At 46.2% G+C, this 23,343-nt stretch overlaps 1 protein-coding gene across 6 annotated transcripts in view; it reads left to right on the top strand.

Annotated features, from left to right (window-relative positions):
- TSPAN11 (tetraspanin 11) overlaps positions 1-23,343 on the top strand; it is a 281,179-nt gene that overhangs the window by 90,678 nt on the left and 167,158 nt on the right. For all 6 annotated transcript variants that reach the window (XM_025192157.1, XM_025192155.1, XM_025192158.1 and 3 more), the window contains one exon: positions 10,549-10,740. In XM_025192157.1, the coding sequence (XP_025047942.1) occupies positions 10,549-10,740 (192 nt within the window). The remainder of the gene's footprint in view (positions 1-10,548; positions 10,741-23,343) is intronic.

Genomic DNA, 23,343 nt, shown 5'->3' with positions numbered 1-23,343 from the left:
CCCAAAGAACTGTGCATGATATGCCGTGCTTTGATTTTGATTTGACCTGAACAGCCAATTAGGTAAATTAATAACTTGATTCTTGATTTGGATTATTATGTGAGTGTATTTACCCTCCTATTTACAAATCAATAAAACTCTCTTGCACACTTCCTAGGGATAATCACCTGAAAAACATAAATTACACCTTTGAAACTGCCAAACTTGCCTAATATTGTATTAGCATCCATTCATTCAGCAGGTAGGAACAGTGGAGGGGCGAGGACAAAAAATAATCTTTGCTTTCCACCTTCTACTCTGCCTATGACTGACCCATGTAGCATAATAGACAGCAAAAGGTTAGACCGAAGAACTAGAGATACAATCACTTTGCAATGAGGGGAAGAGGATCACTGGCCAGCATTTTTATTATATTGTTTTATTTATGTATTTATTTGATTTACAAGCTTTTCTTCCCCATAAAGGTTCAGGGAAACTTGCAGAAAAAATAGCAAAACAACTTATAAAAGCAGATACAATATTAAATAAGATATATATTTATGTAATAAAAACTCCCCAAACTGTTCCCCAACTTATCTTGCTTGCCGAACACTTGCGCAAATAAAAAGTTCTTGCAGCACTTCCAGAAGATGTCCAGGCTTGGGCTTTGGCAGGAGGAGGAGGGAGTTCCAGGCCTGAGGAGCAACTACTGAGAACAGTCTCCCATGGTTTTTTACCAAGTGAACTTGGCACCTTCATGATGCTTTCAGGAGGATGCTCTCAGCCAGCCTTAGGGATCATAATGACATAAGTTTCTTGGGTATGTAGCAGTCACCAGGTCACAAAGTAGCAAAGCCTCTGAGGGGCCAGCAATCAGGAATGGTAGAGTGAAGAAAAGACTGATTTTAAAGGGGAGTCGCATCTAGTTACCATGACCTACATAAGTCAAGGACCTACTTACACTAAACCTACATATATTTAGTGGCTAAAACTTAGGAGTTAGATCAGTACTTATACCTTGCTTAACTAGAGTCCTGAGTGCCAGTAAGCTGGCTAGGGAGTTTGCTTAGAAACACTCTCTCTCTCCTTTCTTTACTGTAAGCTTGGTGAGAGGATGCAGGGAAAAGGGAACCTTTTGGGACCAAGGAGCAGTAAACAGGCCAGTTACAGACAGATTTGCTAGGGAAGATCTGCTTTGAAGAGAGGCAGCAAGAGAGAGATGGCAGATTAAAAGACCCAGAGAAATGGGTGGAGGATGTTGCAATGCAAGAGTCACTGCCAGCTCCTTCTCTGCTTGCACCTGTGAGGTGTCTGTCCAGGCATGAATGCTCACTGTTGAGGTTTCCACCCAAGTCCTGGTTTGGCACTGTGGAGACTGTGGCTTGTGGGTTCCTTCCAGTGATGGCCAAGTGGAGAAGTGCCTGCAATGTGAGCAGTGCCTCCTCATGGTGTCCCTCAGAGAGCAGGCAACAGAGCTACAGGAGGAGGTGGCAAGGCTCTGAACCATCCTCCTCCATGAGGATGTCATTGATTTAATGCTGATGAAGACCTGTAGGATTGTAGAGAAAATATTGCCAGAGGCAGTGCTAGAAAAGGGAGAGGACATGGACTCCCAGGAAAGTGAAAACTGAAAGCTTGTGACTTCTGGCAGCAAGCAGAAATCTTCATCTCCACCTACAGCAGTTAGCCTGCAGAACAGAAATGGAACCCTCGCAACAGAGGAGGAGAAGCATGTTTCATTGATGGAGGAGGACAGGCCAGGCCTTCCCAAGGTTGGAAGGACAGAGACCACTGCCACCAGGAAGAAGCAATAGGTGGTGGTAGTTGGAGATTCCTTTCTGCAGGGGATGGAGGCATCCATCTGCCAGCCTGACCTGTTGTCTCACAAGGTCACCTGTTTGCCCGGAGCCTGGATCTGAGATGTCATCAAAGGATTACTGAGACTCACCTGGCCCTTTGACTAGTACCCCTTATGCTTATTCATATGGGCACCAATAATACTGCCAGGGGAAATCCTGAGCACATCAGAAGTCACTGTAGAGCTCTAGGTGCAAGGATGAAGGGGTTGGGGGCTCAGGTTCAGGTGGTGTTCTCTTTGATCCTTCTGCTCAAGGGGAAGGGCCCAAGCAGGAGCAGATGCATCCTGCAGATCAATGCATGGCTGCATGGATGATGTCACCCGCAGGGGTTTGGCTTCTTTGACCATGAAATGTTGTTCCAAGAAGAAAGATTGCTAGGAGGAGATGGGATCCACCTGATGAAGAGAGGGAAGAGCATCTTTGCAGACATGCTAGCTAACCTAGTAAAGAGGGCTTTAAACTAGATTCAGTAGGGTTGGAGACCAAAGCTCTGAAGTGTGGAAGTGACCTGTAGGAAGCACAAGAAGGAGTGGGCAACAAGGGAGGCATTCTCATTCTTTCTGAGAATGTAGGGCAATTGGGTAGTTATCTCAGGTGTCTGTACATGAATGTACAGAGCCTGGGAAATAAGCAGGAGGAATTGGAAGTCCTTGCACAGTCCCGAAACTATGATCTGATTGGAATAACAGAAATTTGGTTGTGATAACTTGCATGACTGAAGCACTGTCATGGATGGGTATAAACTGTTCAGGAAGGTCAGGCAGGGGAGAAGAGAAGGAGTTGCACTTTATGTAAAAGAGCAGTATGATTGCTCAGAGCTCCAGTATGAAACTGGAGAAAAGCTTGTTGAAAGTATCTGGGTTAGGGTCAGAGGGGAGAGCAGAAAGGTTGATGTTGTGGTAGATGTCTGCTATAGAACACCAGACCAGGAGGAAGTGGTGAATTAGGCTTTCTTCAAACAGCTAATGCAAGTTTCCCAAATCACAGGCACTGGTTCTCATGGGGGACTTCAGTCAACCTGGGTAATACAGCAGGGCACAGGCAATCCAGGAAGTTTTTAGATAGTGTTGGGAACAATTTCCTGGTGCAAGTGTTGGAGAGGCCAATCAGGGGCCATGCTCTTCTTGACTTGCTGCTCACAAACAGGGAAGAATTGGTGGGGAATATAGTAGTGGATGATAAGTTGGGCAGTAGTGACCACAAGATGATTGAGTTCAGGACCCTGAGGAAAGGAAGGAAGGAGAGCAGCAGAGTAAGGACCCCGGACTTCAGAAAAGCAGACTTCAACTTACCATGGGAACTCATGGGTAGGATCCACCGGGAGGCCCATCTGAGGAGAAGGAGGCCAGGAAAAACAGTTGAATTTTGAAGAAACCTTACTGAGGGTGCAGGAATGAACCATCCCATTGTGCAGGAAGACCAGCAAGTATGGAAGATAATCATGTTGGCTTAGTAGGAAACTTTTCAGTGAGCTAAACCACAGAAAGGAAGCTTATAAATGGGCAGTGTGAAGAAATCCCCTCCCCCTCTCTGCTCCTCACTTGGGCCAACCCAGGTGACCCCTCTGTCTCCTGGTTTTCTTCTTGGTACAAGGCGGTCAATCAGGTGACCTGGGCAGATAAATAGTTAGGGGGAGGTGGTAGGGTCCCCTTCCTCCGGTGGGAATTTTGAAAACGTCAAGCAAAGACCCCAGGCTTTCATAGATTTCATAGACATCAGGGCTGGAAGGGACCTCGGAAGATCATCGAGTCCAGCCCCCCGCCCAAAGGGCAGGAAGTCAGCTGGGGTCATAGGATCCCAGCAAGATAAGCATCCAGTTTCATCTTGAAGGTGTTCAATGAAGGCGCTTGAACCACCTCCGGTGGCAGGCTGTTCCAGACCCTGGGGGCTTTGGCCTAGAGAATTACTGTAAGTCAAAAAAAACCCTGAAAACTAGCCAGGAGTTAGGAATTATCTGTAGGCCAGTCATGTCTTAAAAGAATCACTGAGTCCAAGACTGTATAAAACTCACGTGCTTATGTTTGCTCAACGTGTATTCTGACTTCCTCGTATTACTCCCCTTTCCTCCCTCTGATCAATAAAGGTGTTGGGTCACAGCATGACTTGCTGTGTTACACTGTGGTGGTGGAGAGAGGAGGCTTTCTGCCCCTTTGCTTGGCCAGCAAAGTTTGTCTTTTTTTAATTTTCCCTCAGTTCTACCTGATGCTATCTTCAGATACTTCGGGCTGAAAGAAGCACCCAGAAATATTACTGTGGGCAAAGCACCCACAAGGTTCACAGGGTCTGTGTACCCCAGGCCACACAGAGCCCTACCAGAGACCAGCGCTCGGGTGGTGGCAGTGTTACCCCAGGCTTGCAGGTGTTCCCCAGGAAACAGGGTAGCCAGCTGTAGACTCCTTAAGGGAGACTCCCGAAGTGTGGTTTTGGGCCTGGCACAGTGAGGCAGGTGGCTTTGTGTGTAGTGCCCCCTACTGTGCATGCCACAGGCATCTGGACAGACAACTAGGGAGGAGTATAAGAGTATTGCTCAAGCATGCAGGGATGAAATCAGGAAGGCAAAAGCAAAGTTGGAGTCACAGCTAGCAAGGGATATGAAGGGTAACAAGAAGGGTTTCTACAAGTATGTTAGCAACAAGAGGAAGATCAGGGAAAGTGTGGGTCCCTTACTGAATGGGGAGGCAACCTAGTGACAGGATGCAGAAAATGCTGAAGTACTTGATTCCTTTTTCACCTGTCTTCACATGCAAGGTGAGCTCCTAGACTACTGCACCTGGCAGCACAGTCTAATGACCTCCTCAGGTCGTTTCCAACACTAATTTTCTATGATTCTGTGATTCTGTAGGTCTTCGTAGATCAAAATGAGCACCTTGAATTGCTCCAAAAAAGCTATTGAAAGCCAACGCAGACTCTAGAAAACTGAAATCATGCATTCCTGGCAACTGAACCCCACCAGAAGGTGGGCTTCTGTTTTCTGCATCAGCTGCCACTTCCACGCTCATCAAGGGCCTCCTCACAAAGAGCACGTTGCAGTAGTCTAGTCAGGAGGTAGGGACAGTGTACAGTGGTGGCTAGATCTGGATCTGAAAATGCCACAGCCTTCTCACAAAATGAAGCTGTGAAAGATGCCTCTAGCCACCTTTGCAGTCTGAAGATCCAGGTGCAGCAGTAGATCCAGGAGCACCCAAAGACTGTAAACATGTGACAAGGGGAGACTGAATGCCATCAATGATGGGTGCCCCAATCCCCGCCCCCCAACACAGATACACACCCCAGTCATGAGGTCTGCCACACACTGTCACTTCTGTCTAGTCTGGATTCAGCTTCAGTTAGTTCAGCTGCATCTAGTCCCCAATTGCAGCCAGGTACTGGAAAGGGATTGAAACTATGGGGCACAGGTCAGGTGAGAAAGAGAAATAGAGCTGGGTTTTATCTCCTTTAGTTTGTGGCCATTATTTCTAGTAACCCGGAGGGGCACCCTGGTAAACAGAGTATCCCCTATTCCCTGCTGACCCCCCCGATGAGTTTGTAGACAGCCATGAAATCACCCCTCAGCCTTCTCGCAGAGGCTGAAGAGATTCAGGTCCTTCAGTCTGTCTTCATAGGATCTTACCTGCAGACCCTCAACCATATGAGTAGCGCTTCTCTGAACCCTCTCAAGATTATCCACATCCCTCTTGAAGTGGGCACCCAAAACTGGATGCAGTACTCTAACTGCAGCCTGACCAATGCCTCATAGAGGGGAAATATCACCTCCCTAGACCTGCTCGTGATGCACCTACTAATGCAAGAACGAGTGCGGTTAGCCTTGCTTATTACCTCGTCACATTGGTGACTTATGTTCATTTTTGCATCAACTAAGACTCCGAGATCCCTTTCCACTGCTGTGGTACTCAGAATGGTACTTCCCAGTCTATAGTTGTATTGGAGATTCTTTCTCGCCAGGTGCAGCACCTTGCACTTATCCTTGTTAAATTGCATCCTATTCTGATCCGCCCACTTCCCCAGTCTATCCAAATCCACCTGGGTTCACTCCCTGCCCTCCAGTGTGTTAACTGTACCCCATAGTTTGGTGTCGCCTACGAATTTGGACAGTGTTTTCAACCCCCTCATCCAAATCACTGATGACGATTTTGAACAGCACTGGTCCAAGGACAGAGCCCTGGGGGACACCACTGCCCACATCTCTCCAGGGAGGAACCGCCCCATCCACCACCACTCTCTGGGTGCATCCCATAAGCCAGTTTTTCACCCACCTTACTATAAAAAAATCCACATCACAGCTACTCAGTTTGCTTGTAAGAATTGGTGTGACACTGTGTCAAAAGCCTCTTTAAAGTCCAAGTAAATAACATCTATCTCCACCTGCATCTAAGCACTTTGTGACCTGGTCATAAAAAGAGACCAGGTTAGTCAGGCAGGATCTGTTTGCTATAAACCCATGCTGGTTCCTCCTTAACATTGTATTACCTGCTCCCCTCCCCCCCGGTAATCCTTTATGATTTTTTCTAAGGTCTTGCCAAGAATAGAGGTAAAGCTAACCAGCCTATAATTACCTTCCTCCCCTTCTTGAAAATAGGGACCACATTGGCCTTTTTCCATTCTTCTTGGACCTGTCCTGAGCGCCACGAGTGCTCAAACAGTTGCACCAGTGGTTTTGCTATGACACTGGCCAATTCCTTTAGTATCCTTGGGTGAAGATTACTGGGGCCCGCCGACTTAAATATGTCCAACCCCTCCAAGTGCCCCTTCACTAGGTCAGCACTAACCATAGGTGGATTGGTATTTCTCTCAAGCCAGACTAAAGTTTTATTGGGATGTGTGTTTGTATCCATGTCCAGGAACACAGATGCAAAGAAGTAATTTAAAAGCTCCGCTTTATCCATCCTGTCTGTTACAAGTTACCCTAGACCATTCTGTAGAGGCCGTATGTTACCCTGTGTCTTCTTCTTGCTCCCTATTTACTTAAAGAAGGACTTCTTATTACTCTTAATCTTTGTTGCCAACTTAAATTCAGTATCTGCTTTGGCCTTCCTCACTACTTCCCTGCAAGCACAAGCCAAGCAGGTATACTCCTCCTTGGTGGCCGCCCCCTGCGGGTTGTTAGGAGGTGGTGGTGTCCTGGTTCTGGAAGTATTCTTTCAGGTGATGTCTGCAAAAGAATTGTTTTAATTCTTCACATATTAGTATCTTGTTAGGTTTTTTCTCTGGGCAGAAGTTTAAGCCTTTGGAGAGTACAAATATTTCAGATTGGAATAGCGTGTGTTATGATAGGTTGATGATGTTTGTGTTTTGAGTATTGCTGTTTTGATTCCCTCCTGTGTTGCTTGTGAGCTGGCTCTGTTGGGATAGCCGATTCCACTTTTTCATCTTATGTTGGATGGCTGTCATCAGGTATTTCTGGTAATAATTTGAGTCTGCTGCAAAATAGTCAGGTACGTCTCCAGGTTAATGTCTCTTAGTTTCGTAGCATAAGTCAGTATATTGTGTTTCAGTTGATCTCTTTTGGAGTAGGTTAGGTGAAGAAGATGGTTTCTCAGTTTCTCTGAAGTTCTCCTGCATAGTTATGTTGTGTATATGGAGTTGTGTGTGTTAGCTAGAGGACTGCAGATGATGAGTCCCCTTGGGATGTTCTTGCACAGGTTTAAGATGCTGCGGTGTTGTCTGACTTTTTTTTCTTTAAGCTGCGGATTTTCCATTGTAAGTAGCAGATTTTGTTGCCTTCTATGTTATGATAGTGTAAGAATGATGTGGAAGCCATGGTAGTCCAGAACCAATAAGAGGACAGAATAACTCATGGGCAGATGTAGCAGTTTGAAAATGGGGGTGCAGATGGTGAGGTGAAACAACACTTATAACACAACATGCATTTTTCTCCAGGTAAAAAGAAACTAGAAGCTTTACTGATATACTAGAGGCCTAGGCTTATATTAGTTTAGGATCAAAGCAAAAGTGAATATAACTTTATTGGAATGTGCACTAAATTGCTAGAATATATATTCAATTTAAAAAACACAACAAACTAGGCAAAAATAGTCAAAAGATATTAGTCCTTAGTTATTATAGTTAAATGTGCATCTCTTGTTCAGATTCTTAAAACAAAATCTAGCCTTCTTAAGCATTCTGACAGTGCATTCAACACTTATCTGTCAGTCATTTCCACACCTGAGTTAATGTTCATCTGAGTTTATGCTATCACACCTGAGTTAATGATTTTAGCTAAAATTAAAAGCAGACTCTAGGGCTTTGAAACAGAAGAGAGATATTACCAGGAGTGACTAACAGACACCAGAACTGCAGAAGAAAAGATAACTTAATAATGGAACATCAAGACCATTAAAAAGCAGAGTGTGTCATTAGCACCTGAAATTAGCAGGAATCAGGTACATTATAATGAGCCATGAAGTCATTTGACTCCATCAGCACTGCCTGAAGAGAAATGCTGCTGCCCTTCCAAGGCAGGAATCAAAGTGGGGGTGCAACTGCACCATTGTACCTTCCCCTCTTTTCCACCCCCCTGCTGCTGCCCAGGATCTGGCCCTGGAATAATTTATAAAACAGGAGCATAGCAGGGGGACAAAACAGCTTTAAAGGAAACTAGAATATCCACATAAAACAGCGACTCCCCCCCTCCAACCAATATCTCAGCCTAACTTTGCTAAACACCTGCCCAAATAGGAAGGCCTTACATTGCTTCTGAAAGATGTCCAGGCTTGGGCTCTGGCAGGCCACTAAAGGGAGAGAGTTCCAGAGCTGAGGAGCACCTGCTGAGAATGTCCTCCCACACATTTTCACTAATTGGACTTGGCATTTAGACAGTACTTGCAGAAAGTAGCTCTTGGCTGACCATAGGGATTGTGATGGGATGTAAGGGAGAAGGTGGTCTATTACCTATGTAGGGCTGAGACCTTTTAGCACCTTATAGGTCAAAACCAGAACCTTGAATTGCACCTGGAAAGATACTGGGAGCTAGTGAGGACCCAGGAGTTATGTGCTCATGGTGACCCACCCCCATCAGAAGGTGGACTGCTGTGTTCTGCACCAGCTGCAGCTTCCTGCTCATTTTCAAAGGCAGCCCTGGAGAGAGAACATTACAGTAGTCTAGCCTTGAGGTTATGAAAGCATATCCGGAGTGGGCAGATTCAACTGAAAGAAAGGGTCCCAGCCTTCTCGACAGATGGAGTTTGTGAAAGGCTCTCTGAGACATTGATGCCACCTGAAGATCCAAGTGTGGCACAGGATCCAAGAGCACCCCCAGGCTGCAAACCCAAGTGACAAGAGAAGGCTGAACTTCAACAGTGATAGGTTTCCCAGTCCCACCACCGTCACCCCTGTCTTATCTGGATTCAGTTTCAATTGGTTACCCTCCATCCAGCCCTCAACTATAGCCAGGCACTGGGAAAGGACTGAAACTGGAACCAGGGTCAGAAGAGAAGGAATGGTAGAGCTGGATGTCATCAGCATACTGGTGGTATCTCACTCCAAATCTTTGTACAGTCTTGCCCAGCAGCCTCATATACATATTGAATATACATATTGAACAAGAGAGGGGACTAGGTGGAGCCCTGCGAGACCCCATAGAAAGGGTGCTAAAGAGAGGATGGGCACTTGTCCATCACCACCCCCTGAGACCTCCCTGCTAGGAAAGACTGGAATTGGTTTACAGCTGTCTTGCAAATACCTACCAGGTTATATAAATCCTTTATCAGCACCTCATGATCAACCATTTCATGGCCCCTGAAAGGTCTGTAAGATCAGCAGGGCACAGTTTCTTCTGTTGATTGCTAGGCGATGACTGCTGACCAAAGCCATGAGCGCAGTCTCTGCATTGTGTCCAGGATGAAAGCCAGACCTACAAGGGTCCAGGAAACCAGTGGCATCCAGATGTGCCTGGAGCTGTCAGGCAACCATCCTTTCAATGAACTGCCCCAAAAGGGAAGGTTGAAGACTGGGTGGGTGGGGTGAATTGGGAGTTAGCGTCAAGTGATGGTTTCTTGAGCCGGTGTCAGACAATTGCAGATTTTAGATCATCTAAGCAACCTGCTTTCCTGAAGGGAGGTGTTGACAATCCCTGCCAACAGTGGCCTCAGTCTCCCTCAGCTGGCTTTTAGTAAGCCAGGACACACATGGATCCATTTCAAAACTGGTCACCCTTATCTCCCCAAGCACATCCTCTGCCTCTGTGGGTGATAGCAATTTAAAACAATCCATATCAACAGGCCAAGACTAGGTTTCAACAACCCCAGATTCTGCCTCTGCAGCAAAAGTGGTGGTCCCCATATGTCCCAGGTAGGGGAGATTAGACTAATGCAATGATCAAACAATGCATAGGGCAGTTTCACTTTTCAGGAACCTTAGCCCAACAATGCCCTGCTTTGAGAATTGCCTCTCATCAGAAGAACGCAGGTCAGAACACACTCTCCCATTGCTCATATCACATCCGCTTTTCCCAAGCTGCTGCCATACAAACCTTGCACACACAAAACAGCCAACCACACAACCTTTCATTCTAAGCGTCAAAACTTGCTCACACATTAAGAACATGGAAGGCTATGTGTTACAGTGCCACCTGGTGCAAGCTTCCATCATTAATTAGTGCTGTGTAGATAAGTGAAAAACTGATACTCAAAGGTGTATGTTCTGTCCAGTTATCCAATTACTTTATTTCAAAGTGTCTTCACCCTGAGCATTTCTTTTCCCTTGTATGCCACAGGTGGGTGGTGTTGCAGTGATGGCAGTTGGCATATGGACCTTAGCTGAAAAGAGCAACTACCTGAATATCCTGGCATCTAGTACATTTGCAGTTTCCGCATATATCCTGATCTTCGCAGGAAGTCTTGTCGTGATTACAGGTTTTCTGGGATTCTCTGCAGTCGTCAGGGAACAAAGGAGTTGTCTTTCTACAGTGAGTAACTGGATTCTGTCTTTTTAATGGTAGCATTCTACTAAGAAAAGAGATATGTGTAAGTGGTTCCAATGGCAAGGAAAGAAATACAAGTACAGCATGCTGCTATTGTGCTTTTACTTAGTCTAGAGAAAAGGAATAGGGCACAATTAAGTGAGCCCTTTAACAAAAAAAAGGTGTCTTTCAAGGAAGGCTTCCAAAATATACCATTTTCTTTTGTATTTGTGATGCAATTGAGATGCTTTCAAATGCTGTTCCTGCTGGAAAACCCTGTAATAAAAACAGCAAATGTGACTTTTAGCAATTTTATCTAATCAAGGCTGGATTCAGAAAGGCTCCAAAGTTTCTGGCGGAATAAGACACAAAGGGCCTCAAAAATATTGATTGGCACATCGAAATCCTAATGAAAAGTGACATTTTAAAAATAACATCTTCTTACTCCTCTGATTTGCTTTCTATTGCTATTCACAACTTCAATAATGAAAATATTTTTATTGCTCTGTACATCTTTTCTCCCTGCAGAGCCAGTATAGCTCAGGGAAAAAAGGAGCTGGATTTTATTCTTTGTGCGTCATCTGCAAAATTGTTTACTAAATGCAAAATGGAAAATCAGTTGCAGCTGAGCAAATCCATTGGTGACCAGGGAACTGCATTAGTTTCATAGAGGGCATGATCTAGAGAAGTGGTAGCCAATCTGTATTGGCAGTAGCATGGGGGGCCTCTATGTGTGGCACATGGCAGGTTGGGGAGAGGATAGGCAGGTAGAGAAGTGAGCAGAAAGCAGAACAGCAAATCAAGCAGGGGGAGACGATTGGAATGGTGCTTGGGGAGGGGTGGGGTGTCTAATTTGTGACACACCTACCAAAAAAGGTCAGTCCCAACAGATCTAGACACAATGTGGTTGCACAGGGACATTGCAGTCATAATGTTGCCACTGGAGTGTGTCTTATGGGGAAGGTGTGAAGAAAGAAAAGTATTTGCCCTCAATCATATTCCAGGCTAAGTCTGCAGGACAGCGAGTTAGAAAAATGAGTTTTTATTGTGCTTGTAAACTGAGCACATTTGGCCTAACTCACTGAGCAGCAAAGTAGAGGGAGCCCCACAGTACTGTGTTCAGAGAGTCACTTTTCACCACAGTTTAAGAGCTGATGCACCTAGCAGAGAACTTAAAGAGGAACTAAGTACCTTATGCAGGGGGTTAAAAACCAAGGGTGACTTGAGCACTTTGTAGACCTAGTGCTGGTAGGTAGCAGAGGGTGAATCTAATTCTGTGAGCAAATTCTTTAGTGGGAAGTTGTCCAGCAGCTCCTCCATCCTGGGCACACCCTCCTATTTCAGCTGACAGGGGTGGTTGCTAGTAGAATCCAGCTGGAGACTCCTTCTGCAGGAAGCTAACTCCCAGTATCTCTGTCCCATTTTCTAAACTTTGAGAATTGTGGCAAGCTTTTTTTTTCCCCTTTACTTCACCTTTCTTTTCCATTTCCTTCTCATCACTGCTATCTCTCAGGACTTCCAGCCCAGCTGGATGTAATTCTCATGTGTGCTAAGGCCTCTGTACACATCTCTTGTGCCATAAAGGAGATGTACATTATCTGTACAGGTTTCCCTCTCTTTATGCTGTACATGCGTTCCTGTAAAACAGCGCATAACTCAAATTCACATAAAGGGAACCCACTTTACCATAGGCGACGCGTAGATTGGCTGATATTGGCCCTCGTTGGCTGGGGAGTGGGGGCACCAAGAGAAGCACCAGCCAGTGCCCCCCTGATATTGGCGCTGGCCAGGGAGCAGGGGTGCTGAGAGAAGCACCGGCAGTACATCTGGTTTTGCCGCCAGCGCTTCTGGTTTTAAAGTTACCCATACACTTTACAATGTAACAAATAGGGATATGTTCCAAGACCTCAACTGTACTGAACCCCAGGCCCTTTTCTACCCATTTTACAAGACAATTTTGGTACTCACCAACAGCAGACAGTACACACAAGCACAGGGCACTATCATAATGGGGATGGTAACTACAGAAACATGTCGCAGACAACGAGCGAGGAGCACAGATCCACCCAGGAGACTATATTTTGGTGTGCATCACCCCCACAGTGCACTGCCCAGAGCAGCTGACTGCAGGCGTCCACCACACCGATTGCATAAAAGTGAATTTACCTTGCATATAACAAATTTTTTGTATAAAAAGGGTCATCACATAAGAGTGAATTTGCATATACGGGACCCACATAAAGTGAAGAAAATCTGTATATCACTGTAATACTATTTTTCACTCTGAGCTGTGTAAAGGGGCCTTAATATTAATAAGAATTAGGCCAATTATAACTGAAGAGAAATACCTGAAGTTTAGAGAGAGAAAATGTTTCATTTCTAGAGTGACCATTTGTATTATAATAGTATTGTGATTTTGCAAAAGCACTAACTGGCAAGAGTGGATGAAATTTTAAGAATGAAGGATTATTTATTCATTCAGGTGTCATAAATTACCAAGAATGGGAGGGAAATAAAGAAAAATATCATTATATTAAGTTACTTAGCATTTGGGGGAAAGTCCAGAATTGGCACATTTTAGAGCAACTAATCTCGTTTTTCTTTATTTGAATGTTTTGCCATATGTAACATTTTAAAGACATTTGGATGTACTTGTCTTGCAAATGTTATAATCTGATATGCAGATATATGACAAAAGCAGAAGTGTTCCTAAATAGAATGTGTTTCTAAGTTTCCAACAAGAGTTTAGTGGCTTTTACATATTTTTTCAGTCTTCCAGTAATATGAATGTTATTTACAATTTGGTCTGAATTTTCAGATATTTGTGCCTGTTTCTTTGCATCATTTTTTTAACTTCAACATGTGTCTTAGAGTCTACCTTCATGAATAAACCATAGACTAAAGAGATGGACAGAAAGTAAACTGAAGTTGTTATGCACTTAGATGGGTTTCAGTACTGACAAGTGCAAGGTACTGCACCTGGGGAGGAAGAACCAGCAGCATACCTACAGGCTGGGGAACTCCCTTCTCATCAGCGCAGAGGCAGAAAAGGATCTTGGAGTCACTATTGATTCCAAGATGAACATGGGCCTCCAATGTGAGGACGCGGTCAGAATGGCTAACCGTACCTTGTCATGCATCCAGAGATGCATCTTGAGCAGGTCCAAGGAGGTGATCCTCCCCCTCTATGCGACACTGGTCAGGCCACAGTTGGAGTACTGTGTCCAGTTCTGGACGCCGCACTTCAGGAGGGATGTGGCCAGCATCGAGAGGGTCCACAAGAGAAGGCTGAGAGGTGATCTGGTGGCCATCTATAAACTGGCCAAGGGGGACCAGCAGGCAATGGGAGAGTCCCTGTTCCCCCGAGCACTACCAGGAGTAACAAGGAATAATGGCCACAAGATGACTGAGAGTAGGTTCAAGCTAGATATCAGGAGGCACTACTTCACAGTCAGGGCAGCTAGGATCTGGAACTAACTTCCAAGGGAAGTGGTGCTCGCTCCTACCCTCGGGGTCTTCAAAAGAAGCCTAGATAATCACCTCGCTGGGGTCGTTTGACCCCAGCATTCTTTCCTGTCCATGGTGAGGGCTCGGACTTGATGATCTGCTCAGGTCCCTTCCAACCCTACCAACTATGACACTATGACTCTAGAGAAGATTTTTTTTTAAAAAGCATCCATGGGCTTTATGCTCCTGAATCCCCTGTGTGCTTTTGAAAATTTCTCCTCCTGCCATCACATGAAGCCAGTGTCCAGTTTCTCATTCAACTGTTCATTATTGATTGTCCACATCAATCCAATTCAATTTGCACAAGTTGCATGCTTTTATTGGCAGTCTTTAATAATAGAGAGACATAGAATAAAAGGAGTATAAAATGTATTTGCTCAGTAAACTATAATCAAAAGATTGTCTATATAGAAGCTAAGCTTAAGTTAGAATATGCTCTTTACCTCAGCCCTGCAAATCTTAGCGGAAAAAACATGTTGTCTCTCCTAAGCTGAGACCCTTTGAGCCTGTCTGCTGATGGGCCAGTACAGGGTCCCAAGGAGGTGAGTGCAATAGGAATCAGTTCTTTGACAAAATACCAGCACGTTGGTCTTCTCCCAAAAGCTTTGCTATGACTTTGCATCAGAGGAAAGAGGCTGCACCTTATAGGTCTGATCCAAATCCCAGTGATGTTCACCAAAGGCATGTGGATTCTGCTTTCCCAGTATTCTCTGAGCACTCCCCCTCTCAAGCACACTACCCATTCACTCCCATTCCCACTCCACTCATGACAAAGGCAGACATGAGGTGGTGAAACTGCTCTGCAGATTCCCAACAGTGTGTATTGCAATGTCTTTTGAGAGTGGCAGCAAGGAATGCCATCAGAGGAGCTTTACTGCCTCATGTCTGGGACTGGTAGGTGTAGATGGGCAGAGCATGCACTGTGGAAGCAATGTAGACATTGACTTTGCTTTGGGCTTTGGGCTGGTCTTATGTGTAGCACCATCTAAAATGTTTATTTCTGGCATCTATGGTCTTGCTTCAGGTGGAGCGGAATACTCACCAAATCCTGAAGTAATTATTCAGGCAAAACTTCCAACTTTGCCATTTTAAATAGTTGTTTATAGTGAACCTTTTTTTTTTTTCTTCAGAAATTTTCATTTTCCTCACAAAATAAGTGACCGTTAATTTTACCAGAAATGATACTGAAACTGTGACTTGGTATTATTTTATACTGGAAACATGGTCAGTGAAAAATGTAGTAACTAATCTCAATAACATTTTGATGAAAAGTTTAAGACAATATTTGGGTGTGAGAAAAGGAGGAAGTTGTTATAGTGTGCACAATTTTTATGGAAACCTTTTTTCTTTTTCTGTTTTGAGAAAAGGCCTTCACTTATCAGAAAACATCATTTTTGTTTGAAAAATGTTGACGAGCTCCAGTTTTGAGTGATTAACTACTGAGTAAGGATTTGCAGTTATGGTGTGTTGAGTTCAGTATGAACTGTCAGAACTCAAACTCTCAGGTGAGGCTTGTGTCCATGAAAGGGCTCTGCTCCTGTCAGATGCAGTGGGACCTTGCATGATGGATTGACTGCCTTTCAGTATCTAGCCTACTGCAACAGCTTGAAGACCACTCTGGTGCATTAGAGAAAGCTAGCTGGCTATGTCATTTAAACAAGGTGTTTACTGTGCAATAGGCTAATTAGCTGTGCAGTAAGTGTTGAACGTCTACATGTGTGCCCCTATTAGGCTGGAATAAATGAATTTACTCCACAGCAGAATAGTACTTCTAAATATGATCACTATCCTGCTGCAAAGTTGTTTTACTACTCAGCAGCAGAGGTTTAGACACTGCCCCAGCTGGCTGGGACATGAGAGTGCTTCAGTGCAGGGACTGCCTTCTGGCTAGCCCCATGCTGAAGCACCCTCATGCCCCAGCCAGCCCCTCTGAAGCACGTTGAGCCAGGGGGAGCAGCCCCAGGTTGCCAGGCTGGCCCCCTGGGCATTCTGCCAGCCAGGGCTGCTCTGAGCTGGCTCAACATGTTGTAGTCCCAGGCTCACGCTAAGACATGGCATCCAGCAGCAATAAATTTTGGAGCAGGAAGCTGCAGAGTTTATTCATGTGCCTTAATTGCACGTGTAGATGCACTCACTGTGACTATTGTAACTGCAAGGCCTTTAGTCATGCTTAATTATATATGGTTATGCTAATTAATAAGAAGGGTTGTATGGCTTTAGAATTTGTACAGTCATTGCTTATGAACACCCATCTGAATCTAAATTTGAAAGTTTTTGTTTGCTAAAATGTTAAGTGTGCTTCAGGGAAGATTTAGGTTATGCATATTTTTCTAATTGGCTGCATGCATGCTTCCTTGCATCAGACTCTGCTGTTTGTGGATGTGTATTTGCTACCACATCCTTTTAACACTTTTCATTCATAGGTCTGTTTTCTTTTAGAGTATGTTATATCAGGAGGGGAGAGATGGGTATTTGCCTTAAATGAGCCAAATTACATTTCAGCGTATTGCAAGGCTATGCTTATTGCAAGACTACAATGAATAACGATTGGAATGAAAGTCATAATGAACATAAAAGCAAATTGCCTCCATTGGATTTTCTCTAGTGAACAAACGTCATATAGTAGATAGAAAAAAAATTGCAACAGTGTCATGTGCTGGGATGGACCACCCAAAAGCATGCCCTGCCTACCTGCTCTGAAACACATGTTGCAAACCTGGAAAGGCATCAGTGCGGCTGCTTCAGGCTTGTCATCAGCAGCTTCTTTCTGATGTAAACACATAGTCCAGTGCTCTTATTGGTCATTGAATCAAAATGGTGTTCAGCCTCAGAAGGAGATTTCAAGTTATTTGAGGGTAGTAGTTTTGAAATCTCCAAAACAATCAAACCGTATAAGTAACAATACCAAAATGCATGAGGAAGGTACTGTCTCATAGACTGGATCATTCCAGAGTGGCATCATGAAGCATGCTAACACTGAAAGCAGGATAGGCTCAGCCTGTGAAGTGCTACAGGCAGACTAATTAGCACTGTTGCTCTACAGTGCTAATGACCTTGCTCTCAGAGCTGTGGGGGAACATGGCTTTGCAGCTTTTGGTTTAAGAAGCAGCCTGCCCAGAACAATTGAGACTATTCATAGACAACGTTCAGAAACACAATTCATTTGCTGTTTATCATGGGGATGTGACCTTTGATGTACAGACAAAAGGAGAGGCTTTTCACAGTCTGGCACATTTTTAATTAAGCAGTAACTGACCTCTTGTTTATATTTCCCCGATTCCTAAGAGAGAGAGAGAAACAGAAGAAAGGAAAGAGAAAAAGAAAAAAGGACTGAAGGGAGGAAGGAAGGATACCCAGAGAAGTTTCTGGAACAAAGAAATAGTCTTTAACCTCATTTTCTTGTTCTCATTTCAAACATAAGCTGAACTATGTTGTTGCCAACACACTGTGTGCATTATCAAGAAAATGAACTGATGGATAAACCTTGGCTGCATAGGAAAGCTAAAAGCCAAGATAAAAATCTATAACTAATGTGTGTAATGCAGTGTACAAAAAGATTGCCATACACATCCATTCATTATCCCTATGCATTTGTTATATCAGGAGGGGAGAGATAGGTATTTGCCTTAAATGAGCCAAATTACATTTCAGCATATTGCAAGACTATGCTTATTGCAAGACTACAATGAATAACGATTGGAATGAAAGTCATAATGAACATAAAAGCAAATTGCCTCCATTGGATTTTCTCTAGTGAACAAACGTCATATAGTAGATAGAAAAAAAATTCCAAAAATACCGAACCCAAAAACAAAGCAAAACAAAAAACCTCCGCAAGCAAACAAAGGAAGCTTTATCCAATACATGTTGCACCTTTAAGCTATGAAAGACTGAGTCAGGTTTTTTTCCAGCTCAAACAAGAAGATGGATTGGTTACAGCAGTCATGGCTATAGGGCCTGTGTCAAGTACTGGCTTATTTGATAGGTCAGGAAGCTTATGTCCTCTAATTGCAGAACAGGCAGCAACTCTCTCGAGGTATAACTGTGTAGTTTACTCTCCATGTCCATTCCAATTCAGGCACCTTTACTGAGAATGCCTGCGGCAGGGGTCACTGTTATAGTGAGTTACTTCAGTAGAAATCTATCTATAGCAAAGTAGGCAGCTGTCTTCATACTGGATCCCAAACAGTCATTGATCTATAAAAGCTTTGGTTGGACATAGTGGTGACCTAGAGGTAAAAGGCTCACATAACTCATTCTTAATCCTGTAAGGTATTCAGTCCCCACAGCAGTCTTTAGGATAACTACTAGGGACTTCATTCTACCATTACATGAATATTCCCACTAAAGATAAGGGGATTTGCTCAGCAAATTAAGTAACACATGCTTTCTGAAACAAGATTTTTATCACCTCTTACATTATAAGTACTAAGTGTTTGACAGGGAGACCCTAGTGATGAGCTGGAAAACTACCTTGTGGTTTGCTTTGCCCTGGATTCTATCACAGATGTGTATATATCTCTATTAAGCTGGCAGAAGTGCATATCTACAAAGTTCATGGAAGTTCATGGAGATTCACGGTTTTGAAGCCCCTCTCCTCCCAACATACTAAGCACTAAGGGCAGTACACAATTTTAAACAGGTTCAAGGTAAAAATATTAAGTTGTCTAGTGTTAAACCTCTTTAGCCACACACAGAACTCCCTCACACAACACAGTTGTAATTTAAATGTACCTAAGGCCAAAGGGTTGTTTCTAGTCGAACACATTCGTGGGCTCTGTAGAGAAGGGATGGTAACAGACTGCACCCCTAATCCCAATGCCTACCACCAATAAAGCACCCTCTTCCCCTTGCAACTATGTACAATGTGGTGTGCATGGGGGTGGGGGGCACGTGCCCCCCCTGAGATTGGCTGGTGCCCCAGCCACTGCCAGCTTCTGTGGGTGTTCGCCACTTCCCCCCTCCCCCCGGCTGTTGATGCAAGGTCCACGCTCACTGCCACTGACAGCGCAGACAGTAGCTGCTGGTGGTCCCTACTCGCTGCATGCCACTTGCCAGCCCCCCCCGCCGAGACTGCTGTGGCCGCTTGCAGGCAGTCCCCACTCGGCCTGCCCTTGCCACCGATGTCACCGTGGTCACCTGCAGGTGGTCCCCGCTCAGCCCGCCCTCGCCACCAACATCACTGCAGCCACCTGCAGGCGGTCCGCACTCACCGCCGCCACACCCTCGCAGCCAACACTGCCACCGCTGCCTGCGGGTGGTCACTATGCTCCCCCAGCCTCTGGGGGCATGCATTGTTCATGCTCAGGGGAGAGCATGAGGTGGAGGCGCCTGGCACACCTGGCCTCTGGCTACACGGCCATGGGTCCAGCCTGTTCATCCTGTTCCCTCTCCTTCAGCACAGAGCCAGGGCCAGCAGGTTCCATGTGCAAAGCAGTTCCCACTCAGGGGCCGCATGGCGGCCAGGCAAGTGGCAAGTGGGAGCCCAGGTAAGAGTCCAGGCTGCTAGGGGACCCAGCTCAGGAGCAGAGGCATGAAGTCTTGGCCACTGCAGGTGGTGCTGAACATCATCCCAAGCCCACTGGGGGGGCTTGGCACTAGGCTGTGGATGGCTGCCAGGGGTCAAGCAGGACCGGAGCTGGCGGCTGGACAGCAGGCAGCTGCCAGGGGGCAGGGCCAGGTGCTGGGCACCAGGCAGTACGAACCTGACTGCCAGGGCCAAGATGTTGTCCAGCACCCAGCGGTCCTCCTTGATGGCCTGCACTGTTCAGGCTATCATGGCAGCCAGCCACTCCTGGGTCTCAAAGAGCATCTCCTGGAGGATGCTGTCCTCCCAGGCCCTCTCCTGCTCCCACTCCAGGTCCTGGGCTTGCCAAGCCCATGATTCTACAAGTCATCCCTTCACCACTGTGACCAGCCCGTCCAGTAGCAGGGTGTGCTCCTTTGTGCACCGCTGGTAGAGGTGGCACATGCAGAAGGCACCCACTGATAGCAGTCGCACCCTTGCAGGTGCATCTCCACTGGCAGCTGGTGGTTCTCCCCCACATGCAGCTACTGAACTTGCAGAGCAAGGACAGAGAGGCTCTTTGTGTATTTGCAATATTTCAGAGATAACATGCACTGTATCGAGGGGCTGTGCACTGCCCAGTCTCCGCTCAGGGGTTGTGCATGCACAGTTGCCCAGGGACCGTGGTAAATTGGCCAGGTGGGCTCTGCCACAGGCAGCCAGCGTCTGAGCCCTCCGTTCCCACTCCCTCCATGGGGGCCTACTTCCTGCTTGCAACACACAGCCTGCCTTCCCTGTTTCCTCCCGAAGCCAGGTCAGCGCTGGGTGCTGCCAGCAGCTGTCACTGCAGCTCTGGACCAGCTCCCCCTATTCTGCTCCCTACAGGTCAGGCAGTTTGCTTCTATGCTGCCGGGCCTGTGGTGCCTGGGGTCAGGGTGTGAGGTGCTCCCACCTGGCTGACTGCTCATCACTGCTGCATCCATGCCGCAGTGATGAGCAGCGCCTGGGGTCAGGGGGTAAGGGGCTCCCCTGGAGCTTGCTTGTCACTGCTGCATTGTGGTGGAGGTTCTGGCAGCCTGCCCATGCTGGAGTACATGTGCCAGCCCTTGCCAGGGTCCAGTGTAACAAGGATACAGTCTAGCTGCTGCATGAAGGGCATGGTCCCAGACCAGTGGTTGTGGTCTGTGATGTGAACCCATTGGGCTCACAGGACCTTGATTTTGATGCATCCCTGGTGCCCAGGCCACTGGTGGCCGCACTCCCTTATGCGAGCCTCCATCTCTTCATAGATGTGGTCGTTTGATCAGCTGCCCCAGGCAAACTGCTTCTGTACCTTGGCATAACCCCAGACTGCTATGAGGTCAGCAGTCTCGTCTTTAGACCAGTTGGAGCCCCAGGATGCTGTATGCAGCATCAGGGAAGCTGCCATTACAGCTCCTGCCAGGGGCCTTGGGGGCTCAGGCAGGGACTGTGAGTGCTGGCAGGGCTTGGGACATGCCCACAGCAGAGGGGCATAGTGCCCAGGGGGCAGGCAACTGGTGGAACAGGCCCTGGGGACCAGAGTTGGAGTGTGCAGGACTGCTGAAGCCAGCATGTCTGCAGTTGTGGGACACAATGCCCAAGGGCAGGCAGCAGCTGGCACAGGCCCTGGGGGTCAGGTCAGGGGTCTGAAGGCTAGCCTGGGATAGCCAAAGAGCCATCCCTGCCATGTGGTTGAAGAAACTCCCAGCCGCATGGCTCTACCCCAAGCAGGAGGCTAATCTCCTGCTGGTGTAACTGATTGGGCACAGATTTGCACCCGAAGCAGCATATACACATGTGCTAGTGCACAGTAGCTAGCGAGGTTAATTTAGTACCTGTATCCACAGGTACTAGCAGACTACGCATTAGATGAATTTACTACTCATTAAGTCCTGCGCACATGTAGAGGGTGATGCTTTAACGCGAATTAGATTAGTCTAATCCCAGTAAAGCGTCCCACGCAGATGTGCCCACTGAGGAGTGACATTTTGGAGTGGTCATTTGCTTCAAGGTGGAGCTTGCCAAGTTTATGGAAGGGTTATTCTGATATGACAGGAGTGTTGGAGCAATGATCAGTGGATGTGATGTGCAAATTCAAGTATTTGGTATCTCTGTGAGGGAGTGAAGAAGAAACCCATTCTCTACAAGGCTTGGGGTTGTTAATTCTGTTCTGCAGGGTTTCTGCTAGTTGCCACTATGGAACCCGAACTAAATTGTTTTTCCCTCACTGAATGCTTTATTTGATTTATAGATGTGGTTTGTAGGGCAGTGGAAGAGATTGCATTCTGCTAAAGCATTGTTTTAACTGTGGTATGATGGTGATCTTGCTAGTTCATCACATATAGAAAGTACTTGGGTACCTGGCTGGTGGGTTTTGCTCATGCACTCAAGCTCCAGCTGATAGCTAAATCTGAAGTCAGGAAAGATTTTTCCCCAAAGCCAGACTGATAAAGGCCATGGGGTTTTGGCCTTACTCTGTATTGTGAGGCCCGGTCTTCTTCCCAATATCATCCAAGTATATGTTAACCTAACAAATTCCTGTCATTTTAGTGATGAGGCATTGGCACTACCCTGTTCTCACCTGTGCTTTACCTGTGACACACTGTAGGACTTATAGGGTGCTTTGTGGCTGTTGTGTGTGAGGGGGTGGACAATCTTGTGGATCTTTTTGGCCAAATGAACACAGGTAACAGATTTCATGGTTTGTGAAACTGTTCCTAGTGCTGTGTGTCCAAAATAGGAGAAGAATATAGTGCATGTTGTAGCATTCTAGATAGAAGCTGATGAATAGTTATTTGGGGACTCCCTAAGGGGCCGGAGTAATCTTTCCATAAAGAGGTCTGACAATTTGAAACCTGTTTATAGAAAGAACACCTCATTTCTAGTCTCTTTTTATGACCAGGTTACGAAACGCCTGGACACAGGAGGAGGGATGGATGTCATATACTTAGACTTCAGGAAGGCCTTCGATATGGTATCCCACCCCATACTGGTGAACAAGTTAAGAGGCTGCGACTTGGATGACTACACAGTCCGGTGGGTGGCGAATTGGCTAGAGGGTCGTACCCAGAGAGTTGTGGTGGATGGGTCGGTTTCGACCTGGAAGGGTGTGGGCAGTGGGGTCCCGCAGGGCTCAGTCCTTGGACCGATACTCTTTAATGTCTTCATCAGCGACTTGGACGAGGGAGTGAAGTGTACTCTGTCCAAGTTTGCAGGTGACACAAAGCTATGGGGAGAAGTGGACACGCCGGAGGGCAGGGAACAGCTGCAAGCAGACCTGGACAGGTTGGACAAGTGGGCAGAAAACAACAGAATGCAGTTCAACAAGGAGAAATGCAAAGTGCTGCACCTAGGGAGGAAAAATGTCCAGCACACCTACAGCCTAGGGAATGACCTGCTGGGTGGCACAGAAGTGGAAAGGGATCTTGGAGCGCTAGTGGACTCCAAGATGAACATGAGTCGGCAGTGTGACGAAGCCATCAGAAAAGCCAATGGCACTTTATCATGCATCAACAGATGCATGACGAATAGGTCCAAGGAGGTGATACTTCCCCTCTATCGGGAGCTGGTCAGAC

The sequence above is a fragment of the Alligator sinensis genome, unplaced genomic scaffold (assembly GCF_000455745.1).
Source record: "Alligator sinensis unplaced genomic scaffold, ASM45574v1 scaffold224_1, whole genome shotgun sequence".
In the NCBI taxonomy this organism is placed as follows: domain Eukaryota; kingdom Metazoa; phylum Chordata; order Crocodylia; family Alligatoridae; genus Alligator; species Alligator sinensis.
The sequence above is the reverse complement of the archived record's forward strand: the minus strand, read 5'-3'. Positions and strand labels throughout refer to the sequence as shown.